This window comes from Henckelia pumila, chromosome 4 (assembly GCF_033568475.1).
Source record: "Henckelia pumila isolate YLH828 chromosome 4, ASM3356847v2, whole genome shotgun sequence".
NCBI lineage: Eukaryota > Viridiplantae > Streptophyta > Magnoliopsida > Lamiales > Gesneriaceae > Henckelia > Henckelia pumila.
Window position 1 is genome coordinate 68,364,538 of NC_133123.1, and position 21,048 is coordinate 68,385,585.

General features: G+C 34.2%; 1 protein-coding gene and 1 long non-coding RNA gene across 2 annotated transcripts; one reads left to right on the top strand and one right to left on the bottom strand.

The window, feature by feature from the left end:
• Positions 1 to 698: 698 nt before the first annotated feature.
• On the top strand, positions 699 to 2,035 carry LOC140867258 (F-box/kelch-repeat protein At3g06240-like). The gene is made up of 2 exons (XM_073272333.1): positions 699 to 1,011; positions 1,135 to 2,035. The coding sequence occupies exons 1-2, from the start codon at positions 834 to 836 to the stop codon at positions 1,962 to 1,964; spliced, it is 1,008 nt and encodes a 335-aa protein (XP_073128434.1). The 5' UTR covers positions 699 to 833; the 3' UTR covers positions 1,965 to 2,035.
• A 14,014-nt stretch (positions 2,036 to 16,049) lies between these two features.
• On the bottom strand, positions 16,050 to 18,602 carry LOC140867537 (uncharacterized). Its single transcript, XR_012145171.1, has 2 exons — positions 18,389 to 18,602; positions 16,050 to 16,322 (listed from the first exon to the last, which is right to left on the bottom strand). It is a non-coding gene; the product is annotated as an uncharacterized lncRNA (long non-coding RNA).
• Between the last annotated feature and the right edge of the window lie 2,446 nt (positions 18,603 to 21,048).

Here is a 21,048-nt window from a genome sequence, read left to right on the forward strand (position 1 = left end):
TTAGTTTTGTATATTTGTTATTTTGCGATTTTGATTCTCTATGTTTTCATATTTCAGTTTTAATCCTGCATGTTTCGATTTTTGGCAATTTCGGTTCTTTTTATTCGAAAATGCTTACATGGAATTGTACGTGTCAGCTCCACATCAGCACTGAATTGATGACACGTCAGTGTCACTTCGAAAAAATGACCAAAATTATAAAAAAAAATAAAGATAACAGACTAAAACTGAAATTTAAAAAATAAAGGATGAAATCGCAAAGTGACAAATATACAGGACCAAAAAAATAATTTTTTCTACTATTAATTAATGGAGATGGATGAATAGTAACATAATTTTGGTGCTATACCAATACGGCAATACCGTCCTTATTCTTTTGTTTTCCAAACTTTTTTGTTTTGACTTAAAAGTTGTTTTCCAAACTTTGATTTATTACTTTTTTTGTTTTTTTTTTTTTAACAAATCTTCTTATTTCATAATTTAATTACAAAATTAATGAAACAAAAATAAATTAAAAACAAAATCATGATTATCTTAATACGCTTCACGCTAGTTATTATTATGATGATTATTATTAAGGCAAATTTTAAAAATAAATAATTATAAAATTCTTTCTTAACAAATACTATTTTTATGGTGTTTGCAAGAAACATTAAACCTAAAAGTCACTGTTAATTTTATGCCGCCGACGCATTGAAACTCGTCCGTATTAAAGAGAAAGCGCAGGCTTGTTTGGTAATGGTGCACATTAAATCAGATTCTGCTTCCAAGGATACCAGTGGCTTCTTCAGCCCTTTAAATCCCATACAAGTTTAAGCAAGAAATATACAACAATGGATGAACCATGGCTGCCGATGGATGTTTTCATAGAAATTTTGATATTTCTCCCGGTGAAGTCGATACTCAAATTCAAGTGTGTTTCAAAAACTTGGCGAGATTTGATCAGCAGCCCTCTGTTCATGAATAGGCACTTGAAATGCCATAGGAAACACAGAGTCATGCTTGTGAAAGGTATGCTAAATCATGGAGAAGATGTAGATCATATGTTCTCCTTTCACGATCCGGATTTCCCCGAATTATTGGTCTCACCCCATCAGCCGATTCCAATTTTTGATGATTTGTACATCCCTTCAGGCGATCCCTCAGATACCCAAATTCACGGTCCTTGCAATGGTCTTGTCTGCATCGCTCTGGGAAAGAGTATTTTCTTGTGTAATCCGGCATTGCGTGAATTCAAACAGTTGCCACCTTTAAATTTTCCGGCGGGGAAGAGGGGCGAACCTTTAGGATTTGGATTTGGGTTCGACCAAATTGGTGGAGGTTACAAGTTTATCCAGATATGGGGACATGAAGTGCCAGATATCTTAGATTTATGGTATGGTTTAGGGGAGAATGGCATCAATGAAAACCAGGTTGATTTGTACGATTCGGCCTCCGATTCGTGGAAGCGAATAGACGCAAAAGTGCCTTATGTCAGTAATGAACCTAGTGTTGGAGTTTACACTAACGGAGCGATTCACTGGTATACATTCTCTGTTACCGGGAATTATCCGTGCATTCTCTGTTTCGACACGACTTCGGAGGCTTTTCGAGAGTTACACGTCCATGGTAACTTCCCTCCAGCTTATGAAAAGCGCCTGATAGGGTTAGATGGTAGCCTCGCCATGGTTTTGTGGAATTCTTCGATGCAAGAATTAAATAGTAATAGTTATATTGAGACTTGGGTAATGAAGGAATATGGAGTGAAAGAGTCGTGGACCAAACGGTTTTGTTTGAACACTTGCCATATTTATTTCCCTCTTTTGATTTGGAGGAACGAGTGGTTGGTGTTTGTTACCATTGATGGTCAACTTGCAGCTAGTTCAATCCGCGGAAACCAGTCCAATAAATTTGAGGTTTATGGATTCGAATTCTATCTTAGTGCAGTGGTGTACGAGGAGAGTTTGGTTAGCTTGATGGTATAATTTGAAGTGTTTCCAAAATGAGTGAGAACTTTGCCTATTTCTTTTCATGTATTGGTTTGTTTGGCCTCGATCTTTAAAAGTGTATGAACAGAGAAATGGATCCTTTTGGCTGACATTTTTTGAAAATTGGTTTTATTGCTCTTCTGTTTTGCACCCTTATTTTGCAATGTCGTGATTTTTCTTATTCTGTTTAGATGTCTTTACATGTTATATCTTTCATAACAATCTCAGGAAAATTTAAACTGTTACACCCTAAAAGCTAAATCTATAGAGGATAAATTGCCCATCACTCCCTAAACACAAACTTACATCATTTTTAAATTCCTACTAAAATAAAACTTTTGTTTTTTACTTTTTGGAGAGAGAAAATTTTGTTTAAAAATTTCCCAAATACCCTTATCCATTAAAAAAAAAGTGAGAGACAATGGAGGAAAAAAAAAGACTAATTTCAATAGTATTTATATAAAAATTCAAATAAAAATAAAAGAAATGTTGATACCGGAGAAAATATGTGTCTAGCAAGTAAACATATATTTTTAAATCATTATTGGAAGAAATACGATAAGTGATTAACAGTTCGAATAAAAGATGGATCAATTATTATGCTTGATGCAATAGCAGAAAAATTAAAAATAGAAATAGAAAAAACAAAATTTATAATATCAATCATATAGCAAAATAGAATCAGGAATGAATATTATGATTGTGAATAACTTTTTAATACAATATCTCGCGTTTACACAATTTGAAGATCATATAACTTTAAAAAAATGATCATCAATGATTTCTATTCCTAAAATACAAACAACATTTCGTGTAGGAAACGAAAGATTTACAAAGGATTTTCATAAAAAAATACAAACCCAATAGAATTAAAAATAAAAAATATTTTAACAATTCATCATGAAAATGAGATCATGAAGAAATTTTATTATATTTGTTTTGAAAATTCTCAGGATAAAATTAAGAAAAAAAAACAATTAATCGCTTCAATAAAACTTAAGGACTCTAATATCACAATCCGTGAATCACCAAGAAGATGCAACATGGATGATGTAAAAATATTTGAGAAAGAGGCCCAAGAATTACTCAAACTCAGGATAATCATTCCAAGCAAGAGTCTACACTCTTCACCAGCTTTTGATGTCAGCAAAAAAGATACTGACAAGAAAAAAATGGTAATTGATTATCGAAAAATGAATAATGCAACTATTATAGATGGATATTACATCCCAAAGAAAAATAATTTACTATCTTATATAGGAGGAATGAAATATTTTTTCAGTTTAGACTGTAAATCAGGATTCTGGCAAATACAGGTAAATTTACAAACACAATTACTTACAACATTCAGCTGTCCAAAAGGACAATATCAATGGACGGTATTACCTTTCGGACTTAAACAAATATCAGGTATTTTTTAAAGATATATGGATGAATCATTTAAACTATATGTAGATTTTTGTTGTGTCTATATAGATGATATACTAATTTATTCAAAAACATTAGATCAACATTATAAAGATTTCATGACAGTATTAGATATTTGTCATAAAAATGGAATTATATTTTCTAAAAAGAAAGAACAATTGTTTAAAACAAAAATAAATTATCTAGGATTACAAACTGAAGATGGAAAACATTGTTTACAACAACATATACTGAAGAAAATCCATGATTTCCCTAATGAAATAAAAAATAATGATCAATTAAGAAGATTTCTAGGATTATTAACATACTCGGGAAATTACATTAAGAAACTAGCAGAAATAAAAAAACCTCTACAAACAAAACTTAAACAGGACTATAAATGAAAATGATAAAAAGAAGATACTAATTACATATATACAATTAAAAAAAATTAATTAGCAATCATCCTGAATTTTATTTTCCATCAAATAAAGATATAATAATATATAATTGAAACAGATGCATCAGACGAATACCGGGGAGCGTGTTTAAAGGCATACACAGGAGAAAGAAATTTAAAAGAACTTACTAAAACAACAACAAAAAATAATGAAGAATTATGTAACTATACGTTAGTAACCTTTCAAGGCGCACAACTAAATTATCACTCAAATGAAAAGGAATTATTAGCTTTAATTTTTACAATTAGGACTTATGAAATTTATCTTATCTTTAAGCCATTTTTAGTAATAACTGAAATAAGAATTTAACATATTTCAAATCAAGAAAAATATCATGAAATGAAGGAAGAAATGCAGCACGATTAATCAGATGACAATTGGAATTAAACCATTATCAATTTGAGATTCAGCATGTCAAAGTGAGCCAATAAACCGTCAACCAAATTTTCCCACTTTCCCAGAGTATACACGTCAATCGATTATTTATGAAGAGTAAATAAAACTGAATTAGCATGGATAATACATAAGAAGTTGAAAATATCAATATTTACTCTGTTTTTAAGGATGATATTGATGAGTTTTGTAACAGATCCATCTATCCTTTTATTTCGCAGATATTCTCTCGTCACTATCTTACCTATCACATCTGAAAAACAAAATAAAATAAACAATTAGATTTGAATTTTTGTTCCATAATATTACGTAAAAAAATTAATTAAAGAATAAATAAATTTGACTAACCCAAAAGTATGTTCTCATCCACCACTTTTTGATTTTCAGCTCTCCAAATGATTTGAATTCGTGCATGTAGGACGGAAATGTTTCTTCAAAAATCTCACAGACGCAAGTCTTCTTAACAACCAAAAATTTGTATTTATTTTGTGTTGTTTTGTAAAACATGTGATTTTCAACAATTATAATATCTTTAAGAGCAAACAAATGTCCATCTTTAAGAATTTGTCTAAACTTGTTCATAACTGTATTTGTGATCATCCCATGAATGCGTGAACCCTGTAGAATAAGACATATACAGTAATGTTTCAGCAAGAAAACAAACAATTGGTAAATTTTATCTCACGATCGTGGAATACACATTCTATGCTGAAAATTTTGTTCTTCTTTGACTTGAGTTCATATAGATTAACTTCATATAGATTAACCAAACGCAGTTTCATAGCACATAAACTCATGGTTGGAGAAACCTCACGGATTGAGTTGAAGATGGTGTTATTTATCAAAATCTCGGCTGAGGCTGAAATATAACATGAAATGAAAAATAAAATTGTTTTGCAGTGTGATTATTTTCATAGCAAATATTTATCTTTATATTAATCTATGGATTGATTACCACGTTTAAAAAACTTAAATTAAACATGATCTTGTATGGATTTTTGTCTGTTAAAAATTTAAAATTTAAAATATCTTGTTAAAAGGAGTTTTCAGATTTTTTTTGAAATATATTATCTTGGAACTTACTAAATTACAACGTGAAATGGAACTGAAAATCGTGTTGCTTGTGTTTCTTTTCAAAGCAAATATTTAGCTTTATATTAATATATGGATTGATTACTAAATTTTAAAAATTTAAATTCAACATGATCTTGGAATGAATTATTTATTGTTAAAAATTTAATATTTTTATTATCTTGTTAACGAGAGTTTTCTGATTTTTTTTAAAATGTTGATATTTTGGAAAATTTATCGTGTAAAAAGTTTTTTACATCTGTTGTGAGGTCATAACAAACATCGATTAATTTTTATCACATTGGTGAATTAATATTATGAAATTTAATATTTTTATTATCTTGTTATAGGGAGTTTTCTGTGTAAAAAGTTTTTTTCATCAGCTATGAGGTCATAAAATATCGATTAATTTTTATTTCATAGGTGAATTAATTTTATGAAATTTAATATTTTTATTATCTTGTTAAGGAGAATTTTTTGATTTTTTTAAAATGTTGATATCTTGAAAATTTATTGTGTAAAAAGTTTTTTACATCTGTCGAGAGGTCAAAAAAAAGATCGAATAATTTTTAACCCATAAGTGAATTAAATTTAAATGAATCTAATGTATCAAGATGAATTTATTATTATCTCACAATATAATCCTTAAATAAATTGTTTGTTTGTTATTTAAAGTAATAGATCAAATTTATTCTTATCCAACAACAATTTTTCTACTTCAAACGGCAAAAATATCAGTTATTTATTATCTCATAATATTTTATGTTAATATTTTTTTAATACAAAAATTATGCTATTTCTATACTTAGTAACGTGCTTTGGGCGGGAAAAAAGTTTGTTTTTTTTTTTAATTTTATTTTAGCATACTTTATTGTTTATATATATATATATATATTTATATATATATATTTATATATATATATTTAGATTAAGAGGACATCAACTCTATCATAACTCGTGCTCATATTTTACAAATTTTATAATCACTTTGTATCATACATTGTACTTCGGATGAAGCTTTAGTTCCACACATATTACCGAAATATCACGTGTTTTCAAATTTTTCATGGAAAGAAATATATTGATTGAAGAACTTTGGTTGTGAATCCTATATTTTATGGTAAACTACTAAAATATTAATATTAAAATTAAATAAAAAATTTGTCAAATATTTATCAAATTTAATTAGTTTTTTATTTATTTAAAATCATCTTATAATTTTATCTTTTATTTTCACGTAATTTTTTCAAGAAAAATACTATAAGATATTTGGTGCTCAGTTTTAATAACTTCTTGTCTCGAATATTATTTTAATTAAGTAGTGTTGAATTAGACTAGATGATATGTAATTTTGAGGACGTGAATGCATAGTGATGAGAATTTTTTTTTCCATGTGATAGAATAATTAGAAAATTAACTTGTTTATTAAGAATTATGTTTTGGAGTGTTAGGTCTATCAGTAATTTCAATTAGATTTTGATAGTAAAATTTTTTTTATGAAATAAAATAATATTAATTAATTATTTTGATTAATCATGAATTGATTATATCAAATTAATTATATCAAATAATTTACTGATACTTAATTTAAATGTGTACGATCAGATCTTTTTGGTTTTGTGACGGTTTTTTCGTGAAATTATAAACTCAGATAAATTATGAGTTATAATTTATTGAATTTTAAGGAATCCATTAGTTGGATTATATCATCATTATCTGTGGAAAGTTTATATTAAAATTTTATAAGATTTGATAATCTATTGATTTATATAAAAAGAAGATAATTTTATGATTTTGAAATTATGTTATAGATGATTCCATATTTTATATTTGGAATTATCTTATCTGTAATATTTTATAATAATGTAGTCTGTCATGAGCATATACAAGAATTCTACGTTTTGAGTTTGGCAGGAGGTCGGCGAACTGTGAATGTTCGATCGAGGGTTTGAAGGCAGATCCGTACCAAGCAAGATATTGGTAATCTCAATTCCTTTGTATTATAATTAATAATTAATTGTTTCTTATTAAATCCATAGAACATTAATCATGCATGATCATGTTTTTGAGATGATCGGAATCACATAAATAAAAAAATTCTCGTGATTCGATTTTCACACAGTTGGGAGATCGCTAGTATTGTTAGTCTCGTCCAAGCAATATATGGTTGATGAATTAAGTTTAATAATTTTATTTTTGGGATCATAATAATCATATTAAAATTTTGGTTTGACTTAGAATTTGTTTTCCAGGGATATCATATCAGTGGCTTCTCGCTGGAGCCCTTTAAATTCCATACTTGCTAAGAAATTCTGGATAAAGCAATCGAAACATGACGAATGTTGATAGAAGATTAAGCAAGAAACACGCAACAATGGCAGAACCAGGGCTACCGATGGATATGCTGATAGAAGTTTTGATACTTCTCCCGGTGAAGTCGATACTAAAATTCAAGTGTGTTTCCAAAACTTGGCGAGATTTGATCAGCAGCCCCGTGTTCATCGACAGACACATGAAATGCGAAAGAAAACAGAGTGTGATGCTTGCGAAACGTTATTTGCTATCAGAAAATGGAGAATATGTAGATCAAATACTCTGTTTTCACGATCAGGATCTCCTGGAATTATTGGCCTCACCCAATCTGTCTTTGACACACATCCCTTCATGCAATTGCTCATTTATTCAAATTCAGGGTGGTCCTTCCAATGGTCTTTTCTGCATCGCTCTGGGATATACTGTTTTCTTGTGTAATCCCGCATTGCGGGAAATCACGCGGTTGCCACCTCTGAAAAAATTTCCAGGGGGGCAACTATTAGGATATGTATTTGGGTTCGACCAAATCGGTGGAGTTTACAAGGTTGTCCAGATACGGGAACAGCTACGGCTTGATTCCTTGGATTTATTGTATGATGATTCCGAGCCGAATGGCATGGATGAAATCCAGATTGATCCGGCCGATTCGTGGAAGAAAATCGATGCAAAAGTGCTGCGTGATCATGCAACTAGTTCAAGAAATTTGAGGTTCGTGGATTCGAAAGAGCTGTCGTCAGTGCAGTGGTTTACGAGCTAGGAGATGAGTTTTGATTAATTTGCAACATGTAAACACAAGATTAGTTTATGTTTTTAACGTTTCGTTTTAGATCACATGTTTATATAAAGAGAGCTTCTTCTTTTTCTTTTTTTCGTAATTGAATTGTTTTCATGTAAGTGGTCGAAATCACTTTCAAAAACGAAATCACCAGTCTTGAACAAGAAACGATGAACGTAATCAGTGGAAATAAATTGAAAACGGTGGGAAAAAAAATATTTGAATGATTATTTAATTGAAATCGTGAGATGGAGCTTATTTTTAGTTGGGCCAAACCTTTGAAGCCTTCAAGACCAGTAAATGATGGTAAAATCTGAAGTTGAAACTTAAGGGGATATTTTATTTCTAAAATTCATTAAGCCTAAAAAGATTTTATTTAAAGTTTTTTGTTTTTTTTGGACGTGAAGTATTTTGAGATAATTCCTTATTTAAGTAGATTGAGATATTATTGAGTTTATAACTATCATATCTAATTGATTTATTTATCAATCTTTGTAGATTTGATCATAGTCCTACACATACAAGGAAACAATGTGAAAGAAGAATTCTTGAGGTCTTGAAGAACACTTGAAGATCATTTATCGAAAAGTGTGCTGCTCACGTGTTTTGGCTACTAGGATTTTTCTCCTTGTTTCGGTTTATTTATTCTATTTCATATAGAATTTTTAGGAGAAGCTTTTATTGTTTATTTTCTCACATGTCTTAAGAAAATTGAGTTTGACAATATTTCGCTAGTTTTAGGGTTTTGTAAACTCTTTGAATTAATTTCTAGTGAAAGTTTTGCTCTGAGGCGTTGCAAGAGTATTTTATACTCTTTCTTAAATATCTGAGTCTATTTATTTGGTTGTTTGTTTATTTTATTCATGTTTTTATTATTTTTCATTGCATATTACTCAAGGTGTTTTTGTAGGTGCTGTCAACACCTGGTGACAACACCTAAAACTGTTTATGTGCAACCAACTTTCCCTTACAAGTGGCATCAGAGCCATATTCTTGATACACTAAGAACTTATCCTGGTTTGTTTATTTTATTACAGGGAATAAGATGGACTCATCTAATACTGCGAACTCGTTTTTTAAACCTCCAGTTCTTGATGACACGAATTATGCATTGTGGAAGACCAGGATGCGCTACACTATCAAAGCGATGGATGTTCGTGCTTGAGAATGTATTCTCCTTCTTAATCTAGTATCTTTGGAGGAGTCCAACCAGTCAGAACAAGAGTGAATCTAACTGAAACTGAACTTAAACTGCAAGTGCATAGAAAGGCTGAACATGTGGACTGTAAAGACTGAACTGAGAATTAATAAACTGGACTGTAAACTGATAAACTGAACTGTAAAGTGATAAACTGAACTGTAAAGTGATAAACTTGTAAACTGATAAACTGAACTGTGAAATGATAAACTGAACTGTAAACTGATAAACTGTAAACTGATAAACTGAACTGATTGTGAACTTAGATCATTGATTGTTTCCCTTTTCTTTAGTTTTGATCGATCAATGGCTGCAGTATACTATGCGCAAAGAAGTTAAGATTTCTCCCAACCCGTCTTGCCCTATGTTGGTATGGGAAGCCAAGATTTCTCCCAGCCCATCCATACCCTGAAATGGTAAGGGAAGCCAAGATTTCTCTCAGCCCGTCAAAACCCATGAGGTGGTAAGGGAAACCAGGATTTCTCCCAACCCGTCCATACCCTGAGTTGGTAAGGGAATCCAGGATTTCTCCCAACCCGTCCATACCCTGAGTTGGTAAGGGAAGCCAGGATTTTTCCCAACCCGTCCATACCCTGATAAGTCACAATCAACTCTCCTTAATCAAAAATACTTTCTTCTCTGACTTGACTTGAAGATTTGGACTGAATTCAAGAAATGACCTTATCTGCAAACTTTTACTCGATACTCAGATAAATGAAATAAGATGGTTGACATGGATGGTGATTTAGGTGGCAAACCATAGCTAAGAATCTAAACTTTACTTTTTGGCACTTAGGACGTATCCCGAGCATTCCACTTGCAAAACTTAAAACTTATAAAATTCTTAGTCAAATGACTTCCGCTTGAAACCACGATTCCCACACACTCTAAGCTAAATTAGGAAGTCATCCTCAAAGAATCATTCTTATCCAGTCATTTCTGGCAATAAAATTTCCGGACAGCAGCACTTAGCGACTAAATTCTGCGCCTCATCAATACTTAGCATAGAACTCAACCAAAACTTAACCGGATTGATTCTCACCTGAAACGACATATTTCTAACATCCTTGGATAATTCCAGACCCGAGCCCTTAACCAAACACGAGTCTAGCACTGTCATAAACCACCATTTCCAGACAGCCCTACTCCATGACTGAAACTGTGCACTCTTCCCACTTGACTCCCTTATAAACCTTCAGCACATATTCCACTATGAATCCCAACCTATAACCTAACAACTTGACCACCTCGAGATTCCACTTAGCCACTAACACTGCCTTACCCGAGCCTAGAGACTCAAAGGCAGGCTCTGCCCTTGACCACGAGCCAAAACCCACCCTTGAACCTCACTCCAAACCAAAAGTCCTGCTCGAATTAGCCCCTGACCTCAAGCCCAAACCCAGCTCGCGAGAGTCCTGCCCAGTCCCCCAGAAACCCAATTTCTTCCACTTACTATGAAAAGCCCTTTTTTCTCAAAAATTTGGCTTCCACGACACACAACCAAGGTGCTACCATGTGAGCTACATTCTCACCCATGGCACCCCCTATATCACCATCCAAACAACAAGCAAAACTCGAATCAACACAAGTCCAAACACCAAGAGAAGTCGAAAATAAGGCAGAAGCAAGCAATGACCAGAAACATCTCACCCACATCTATCCTTTACAAGAAATGCGACATGAATCGATCTCAAGCATGAACAATACACCCTAAAGAATTTTGGGGTGCCAAACAGGCCAAAAATAAAAGAACTAACAGCTCGGTCGGCCAACCAAATTCACAAAAAAATCGAACAGGCATCCTATAAATCAGAAAATTCGAAGAACACGCAGAATAAGCAAGCACACAACGTAATAATCCACTTGGTGGCCAAATAAATCCATAAACTTGCCTCACACTTAAAAAAATATCAGAAATGGGGGAGGGGAGCTCGGCCGCTGGAAATCGAGCTGGAAAAGATGGTGGAACTTGAGCAGCTCGCCTGGAGGGGTGTTTTGCCGGAAGAAATGGAGCTGGTAGCGGCCGAAGGCTGGATATGGAAGAAAGAAAGTGTCGATCGCCTTGGGAGGAAATGAAGAGAGAACAGGAAAGTTTGTATCGTCCAGGCTTGAGGGAGTGGAAAAGTGTTTGGGCCGATGCAATTGGGTAGGGTGTAATCCCTTATTGGGCCGGGTAAGCTCATATCTTTAAATGTGTAAGACAATAATGCATAATATATAATATGTAGTTTTATATTGTGCGAGTAAAAGTGTTAGACCCAAATTACGCAAATACTCAAATTTGAAAATTTAAGAGTTAAATACTTAAATTCTAATTACCGGGTTTGAAAATTCTAATTTTCAATAGTTAAATATTTTGACGTCACAACGATAAATAAAATATTTAAATAATAAAAAGGGCGATAAAAAAAATAATTTAAACAAACTAGGATAACATTTAAATGTAATTTAAATAAACACACAAGCGAAAATAAAAACCTTTAAAATTATTTGGACAATTAAAAGGATTTAAATAAATAAGATAGACATTTAAAATAATTTAAAGTAGTTAACCGTTAAACTTATGTTATTTAAAATAAATAAGTTGGACAGTCAAAAATCTTTAAATAAATACGTTTAATAGTTAAAATCATTTAAATGCTTTCCCATAAGCTCGAGTAATTTTTTTTAAATAAGTAAACGAAGTAGTTAATCTCATTTAAACGAATAAACAAAATAATTTACATCATTTAAATAAGAAGGCTTAAACGTTTAAAATCTTTAAAACAAATAAGTAATATGATAAAATAATTTTAATGGATAAACTTAAACATTTAAAAGAATCAATTTAATAGTTAGTAAAATAAAATCCTTTAAATAAATAATTAATATTTTATTAACACAAAATTCAAATAAAGAGTTTAAATCAATTAAACTTAAAAATAATAAATCCTAATATTTATTAAATTTAATGCATGCGATTCAACAAATTAGATTTTTAGGTACTACAATTTCTTCCCCACTTAAATGAAATTTCGTCCTCGAAATTCAAGACTTACTAACTAGGTTCGAATACCTTAGGCCACCAACACACTAAATTTTCTTACCTTGCACCCTCATGAGTTGGCCCAAATCAACTTTTGCTGCACACTCTGATGCTTACAGATACCTATATCATCAAACATCTGACTAACTCTGACTGCAACATATAACCACGATTCTAATTTATTTCCAAGTGAGGCTATCCTAGGATAAATTTTTAATCACTGTTCCAATATGATATTAAGAGTTTTAATTCTCCACTAAACCTCTTAAAATATCAGATACTTTCCTGTAGTTCGATATCCTTAATTCTTGGTCACAACTTCAAGCAATAAGGGTCTGCGTAACCAATAATGAATTTATGTCGATCTTACTCATAACTTAAAAGCTTCCTAACCTCAAAACTATGTTTAATGTCTATTTACTAATTAAACTTAACACATATAAAATAGAATCGAGCTCTTAGGAAATTCATAGGTTCTCAAAATACTTAGCGACTAAACACTAAACCTTTCTAAATAGGATAGCTATGGAACTATATAATTCTATCTCGTTAGACCTCAAGATCTGAGATGGATGTGACTCATACTTCCACCACACTAACACATTAAATGGATCATGTATCACTAACAATTCTGCGCCATACCCAAATATTAAAACAAATTTCCCATCTCCTCAACAATCACATAAGGACCGTCAAAACAAGTTAATCTACCTTTATACCCAAATAAATAATATTACTGAACGACGATACCTTGAAGAACATCTTAATAACTACATAGAAATTCCAAAGGCCTACGCCCTTTATTAGCAATGCTTTGCTTATCGATCCTGGTCTATGCTCTTCATCTTCTTAGTTACTACAGTTCCCAATGCTTCTGATGATGATTAAAAATTTTCTCAAGCAATAACTCTAGTGCAGTTAACCTCTAAGTGGAACAAATGACTCTCCTCAATTTGGGATTGATTGACCCATTCCTATAAATAAATCTAATCTAATTCTTGGTAAAAAAATATAACCATAAAATGATGTTCGGTTCCAAGATAATATCCGATAACACAAAGAATCCAAATGGACAACTAAACGGATCCCAATTATTCGTTCACCAATTCATAATTTTGTCTCTTTTGCATTCTTGGTTCGAACAAAAGTTAAATTCTTAGTTAAAATCTCCCAACAGATTTATCCATATTTCTCTATCTCAGACGCACCAACTAAGTAATCCACATTTACTCTTGAAGCCAATTCATACCATGAGCTATTAACCGTTTATGGAATTAGATTATCCCTAAGTACCAAATAATTCTTAGATATCACGTGAGGACATATCTTCAACCTCTAGCTAAACTCGACAGCAGGTCTGAAAAATCCAAAAATTTCCAAATTATTATATGGTACAACCTGAATTCATATTTCAAGAACTTGGTATACAATTGGACACCTCTAAGAGTTTGTAATTCGATTATGAATTCTTTCTAATTGTTTCTCCAGTATCTTAGAATTTCATCGGTAACTAAATCTACAGCTTATCCAGAAAACTTCTTGAATATTCTATTCATCATTCTATGCTCGTAGTTGGTGCATTAGTCTTAACGATTGACATTCATAAAACCTTGGAATGCAAATTTAAACCACCCAAAATTATTCTAGGGACAACTCTATTTCTCCTATCTCAAGACTGATCACCCATTCAACTTACCAAAATCTTTTGTTACTCTTAACGATCCTGTTTAAAATTAAAACAACCCATTCAATTAATTCACTAACTAGCGGTCTTCTCGCTAGAACTAAGTATAGTTAGTAGTCGTCATTCCTCAGAACACAACGATAACTTAGGGTTATATAGTACTAATACTAAATTCCAACACTCTAAACACTTGCTATGCGGTTACGAGCCAAATCTCTACACAAGAAATCAAAATGACAGTTGAAACTATAATCCACCCGAGTCTTCATTATGATGGATCATATAAGGAAGCAAACATACAAGTAATGCTGCTTAATATGAAATAAAATAGTGCAAGCATTACAAGAAAACAAACTGGAGATATGAAAATCTGGATAAGTGAAAACAATTCACTCACAGGGGTGAGTGAATAATAATGTAGACTTTAAGAACAATGAATATAAATCAACAAGATACCAAATCTTGTGATCACTCATCCATGAGTAATGATATCATGCCCAAACAATCAAAGCATAATCAAGGCAACCAACCTGACTTCAGTTAAGAGAAGACCACAAAAGTTAAAAATAAGGGAAAACAACGGTCCTAAGACATGTTCAGATGCCAACCACAACATAAGTAGATCACCAAAAAGAAGGACAATGTGAATCTTACTCACATCCACAAGTAGCTCTAGAACCGAAAAATTTTTCAGGAAATGTGAAATATAAACAGGATTTTATTAAGAAGTTGATCCAAGGTCAAATTAGCAAAATACAAAGTTGGCTGATGTCATACGATTCCATAAATGCACAAGGAAGTGCAAAGAGGCTTCGGTTATTCGAAAGCATATGTTGCAATGAATACAAGCACCAAAAGAATAAAAGAAAATACTGATCAAAATAATGGTTCATATAATCGAAAGGTTCATTAGTAACCGATTCCCTATCATCAAAAATCCAATTTGTCCCCTAAACAAAAGTAAACTTAGGCTATTCATAATATAATACAAAACACATACCCCAAATCTTCGCATGAGTTTCGATCCATAAACTTAACTGACAAAACATACATCTATCAATTTCTAGGAAAACTATGCACCTAGTTGCATCCGACTAAAATTCAATATAAGAAAATAATCTATAATAGTAACACACAATAAATATCTCCTAATACGCAAGTTTAATATTTTTCAACGAACTCCTATCATTCCATAAAAATTATTAACACTGATAACTCAAGTAATTTCCAAGTACTATCCAAAACAAGAAGGAATATTGGTACACAAACTCCGTTTAACTTGAAGTTGCATGCTAAAAAAATAAACATTTGATTGGTACACTTTAAACTACTAAAAGAAATTTCAAACAAAATTCACACGGAACTACACATTTAAATAAATTAAAAAACTAGTTTTAAAAATATTTTTTTTAAAAGAAGGTGACATCAAAACATTTAAAGTAATAGCTCAAATGCGTCTAACATATAAAATTTCTTAAAACTTACAGACTTCGAGGCGAGATCTCCTAGGTTTCAGCAACCGGCAGTAGGCACAACCCAAAGCAGGACTGTCTCTCTGATACCAACTGAAACAACCATAACCTCTAGTTTAATTAAATAAATGAGGAAAATGAATTTTCGGGATATTATTATTGTTATTAATATCATAATTATTATAGAAATTTTTTTTTGAAAAATTTCGCCATGACTCATCTCTAAATACTCAATCAGACCTGTCTCAAATCAACATTTCAAAATAAAATAGACTCCCCAAAGAAAAGAAACAAAACATGATAAGCCTAAGCAACTGAACAGGTTTAACCCCAACAACCAAGAAAGAAAAGGGGTTATCAAGTTTACATGACAAGTATCAATCACAGGGAATCACACCCTACTAACAACTAGTAGTTAAATAAATATGAACTATTCATTATTACAAATATCTCAAATGCGGAAAAGTAAAGGAAGAGACGGTAATTGGGTATGCTCCGCCAGATACTATTAACCCTGGAGGTCCTGCCCCTCAGTCCCCTGAGAAGTCATCCTCACCTGCACCAAGAAGAAGTAGTGAGCCAAAAAATTAAACAAGAAATTGGGATGAAATAACGAGTAATAAATATACATGCACACACAATTAAAAATAGCATATATTGAAAATACATTGTTTTTCCCTAACTGAATCTCTAACAAAAGGGAGTACTTGAAAATATCGCATGCAAGACTGAATCTAACTGAAACTGAATTAAACTGCAAGTGCATAGCAAGGCTGAACATGTGGACTGGAAAGATTGAACTGAGAATTAATAAACTGGACTGTAAACTGATAAACTGAACTGTAAACTGATAAAATTGTAAACTGATAAACTGAACTGTGAAATGATAAATTGAACTATAAACTGATAAACTGTAAACTGATAAACTGAACTGACTGTGAACTTAGATCATTGATTGTGGCCCTTTTCTTTAGTTTTGATCGATCAATGACTCCAGTATACTATGCCGGCAAAGGAAGTTAAGATTTCTCCCAACCCGTCTTGCCCCGCGTTGGTATGGGAAGCCAAGATTTCTCCCAGCCCATCCATACCCTGAAATGGTAAGGGAATCCAAAATTTCTCTCAGCCCGTCCAAACCCATGAGGTGGTAAGGGAAGCCAGGATTTCTCCCAACCCGTCCATACCCTGAGTTGGTAAGGAAAGCCAGGATTTCTCCCAACCCGTCCATACCTTGAGTTGGTAAGGGAAGCCAGGATTTCTCCCAACCCGTCCATACCCTGAGTGGTAAGGGAAGCCAGGATTTCTCCCAACCCGTCCATACCCTGATAAGTCACAATCAACTATCCTTAATCAAAAATACTTTCTTCTCTGACTTGACTTGAAGATTTGGACTGAATTCAAGAAATGACCTTCTCTGCAAACTTTTACTCCATACTCAGATAAATGAAGTAAGATGGTTGACATGGATGGTGATTTAGGTGGAAAACCATAGCTAAGAATCTAAACTTTACTTTTTGGCACTTAGGACGTATCCCGAATATTCCACTTGCAAAGCTTAAAACTTATAAAATTCTTAGTCAAACGACTTCCGCTTGAAACCACGATTCCCACGCAATCTAAGCTAAATTAGGAAGTCATCCTCAAAGAATAATTCTTATCCAGTCATTTCTGGCAACAACATTTCCGGACAGCAGCACTTAGCGACTAAATTCTGCGCCTCATCAATAATTAGCCTAGAACTCAACCAAAACTTAGCCGAATTGATTCCCGCTTGAAACGACATATTCCTAACATCCTAGGATAATTCCAGACCCGAGCCCTTAACCGAACATGAGTCTAGAACTTTCATAAACCACCATTTCCGGACAGCCCTGCTCCATGACAGAAACTGTGCACTCTTCCCACTTGACTCCCTTATAAACCTTCAACACATACTACACTATGAATCCCAACCTATAACCTAACAACTTGACCACCTCAAAACCCCACTTGGCCACTAGCATTACCTTACCCGAGCCTAGCGACTCAAAGGCAGGCCCTGCCCCTGACCTCGAGCCAAAACCCACCCTTGAACCTCCCACCAAACCGAAAGTCCTGCTCGAAGCAGCTCCTGACCTTGAGCCAAAACCCAGCTCGCGAGAGTCCTGCCCAGTCCCCCAGAAACCCAATTTCTTCCACTTACTATCAACAACCCCTTTTTTCTCAAAACTTTGGTAGCCACGACACACAACCAAGGTGCTACCATGTGAGCTAAATTCTCACCCATGGCACCCCCTATATCACCATCCAAACAACAAGCAAAACTCGAATCAACACAAGTCCAAACACCAAGAGAAGTCGAAAATAAGGCATAAGCAAGCAATTACCAGAAACATCTCACCCACATCTATCCTTTACAAGAAATGTGACATGAATCGATCTCAAGCACGAACAATACACCCTAAAGAGTTCTGGGGTACCGAACAGGCCAAAAATAAAAGAACTAACAGCTCGTTCGGCCAACAAGATTCACAGAAAAATCGAACAGGCATCCTATAAATCAGAAAATTCGAACAACACACAGAATAAGCAAGCACACAACGTAATAATCCACTTGGTGGCCAAATAAATCCATAAACTTGCCTCACACTTAAAAAAATATCAGAAATGGGGGAGGAGAGCTCGACCGCTAGAAATCGAGCTGGAAAAGATGGTGGAACTTGAGCAGCTCGATTGGAGGGGTGTTTTCGCCGGAAGAAATGGAGCTGGCGACGGCCGGAGGCTGTATATGGAAGAAAAGAAGTGTTGATCGCCTTGGGAGGAAATGAAGAGAGAATGGGGAAGTTTGTATCGGCCACGCTTGAGGGAGGGGAAAAGTGTTTGGGCCGAAGCGTAGGGTGTAATCCCTTATTGGGCCGGGTAAGCTCATATCTTTAAATGTGTATGCCAATAATGCATAATATATAATATGTAGTTTTATATTGTGCGAGTAAAAGTGTTAGTGTAGTGACCCGCGCCGTGATCACCTACTAATCAGAACTTAAGCATGCAATTAATCAATAAAATAATCTTAATCAGAGTAACTGCGGAATCTTAAAATAAAAAAATACCAAGTAGACAAAAACTAGTGGTCAACCCTGCTATGCAGCCTTGGTCACCACCTAACCTCCCTGTCCCCGGGAGAACTATCTGCAACTGCCCCATGGAATAGGGCATCCAACCAACAGAAAAATAATCGGAAGTGAGCTTAACATGCTCAGTACGAAAGTATGAGTATACGGTGTTATGTGTGCATGTATGCAAGTGAACTGGGTACCAAAACTCTCAGGTCAAGAAACAAGCTCATAGACCGGGCCCAGGGTATATAGCACGCTGCGCCGTCGCATCAGGAGGTGGCTCATATACCCAGTGGATAATGGTGACCTGATACTAGTACATGTGTCCAACCATAAAGGTGACCTAACACAAGACTTACGTATCCAACCATCCACAAACTCGTAGGGTGAGCGCCCTACTACAGGATACCTTAAGGTAAAAGCTCAATATGCTCATTTATGCAACATAAAGTCATGACATGCTGTATATAAAGACATATAAAACATGCAAAAATATAATTCATGCAAATACATAATACATGCATACTCAATCTGGATATCTCGAATAATACTTCCGTACCTTACTAAGGCAGATCCTAGATGCTTCCCCTCTAGGTCCAAGCCTACCATGCAGCACTACAACATAAATAACCATGCATTACCTAGCATGTCAAACATCACCTACTAGGCTCTAAAATCCTTAATTAAACTATAGTCTACTCCTTATTTACTATAGGGAACCAAAGCCATACCTTCGTCCGTCGTCAGCCCGCTGATGTCGCATGCCCCAGAGCCTGGGCATAGCCTAGCTACGACCCCTAGACGCCTCGCCAGAGCTCCGTTGCCTAGCTGCTACTGCGGACACTGTCTGCTATAAAAAATACTATTTCATACTCCAACTCTTAAAGAAAGAGTCCCGAAGCCCTTAAAATAGAGCCATTACCGGGAGAGGAGAGGAAATTGATATTCCAAAATGAGAGCCCCGGACCCCTTTTTATAGGCCTGGGTTCGGACGGTCCGAACTGGGTTCGGAGGCTCCGAACCGGGCATGATTCCCATGTGTAGAGTGCATTTTTGACACCTCAATCTGGCGGGAGTTCGGACGATCCGCACTGGGTTCAGAGGGTTCGAACGTGCCACTTGTCCGAGCCACTTTTGACACATGTTCTGTACTGAGTTTGGAGAGCCCGAACTCGGGTTTGGAGGGCCCAAAGTGGTCCGTGTGCTCCGAACTATTTTGGTCCTTTCGAAGTCATTTTTGGACCCCGGGACCTACCCCACCATTTTCGGACGTTCCGGATCTGATTTTCCACTTATTTTCACCAAATAAGGACTCCTTAAACATGTTTTGACACTTTTAAAATTATATGTCATTTTCTAACATGTTTAAAATCACTTAATCTTGTAAAATGGAACCGGACTACTACATTCTCTCCCTACTTAAGATATTTCGTCCTTGAACAATCTTAAGTACTGAATGCAGTAAAATACTGAATAAACATCTTTTATTCAAACTGATTCATTTTACAAGTTACAATCTGAAAATACGACAATTCAAAATAACTCTGGATAATCTGTACGCATACGACTCTCAAGTTCCCAAGTGGCCTCCTCAGTGTCTCGGCGCTGCCACTGAACTAGAACAAGAGGAATGGTTTTGTTGCGTAACACCTTATCCTTATGACCTAAGATACGCAAAGATCTCTCTACATATATCAAATCCGTATCCAACTGTACTTCAGACGGCTGTAAGATATGAGACTCATATGTCATATACCATCATAACAGTGAAACATGGAACACGTCGTGAATACTTGACAAATACGGCGGTAACGCCAACCTATAAGCCAGATCTCCAACACTTTCCAGAATCTCAAATGGACCAATGTACCTAATAGATAGCTTACCCTTGAGACCGAATCTCAAAATCCTGCGAAATGGCGAGACTTTTAAGAATACTTTCTCACCCACCTCAAACTGCAAAGGTCTGCGCTTAACATTTGCATTGCTAGCCTGTCGATTCTGCGCAACCTTAATTCTCTTCTTGATCTGTCCAACAATATCAATAGCCTGTTGTACTAACTCTGGTCCCTCAACCTGTCACTCCCCCACTTCTTCCCAGAACAATGGAGTACGACATCGTTGCCCGTACAAAGCCTCAAACGGAGCTATCCCAATACTGTGATGGTAACTGTTGTTGTATGCGAA

Excerpts from the sequence above, each read along its gene's own strand:
- LOC140867258 (XM_073272333.1), top strand. The coding sequence starts at position 834 with ATGGATGAACCATGGCTGCCGATGGATGTTTTCATAGAAATTTTGATA. Across the intron at positions 1,012-1,134 it reads CAGAGTCATGCTTGTGAAAG|GCGATCCCTCAGATACCCAA; the intron begins GTATGCTAAATC and ends ACATCCCTTCAG.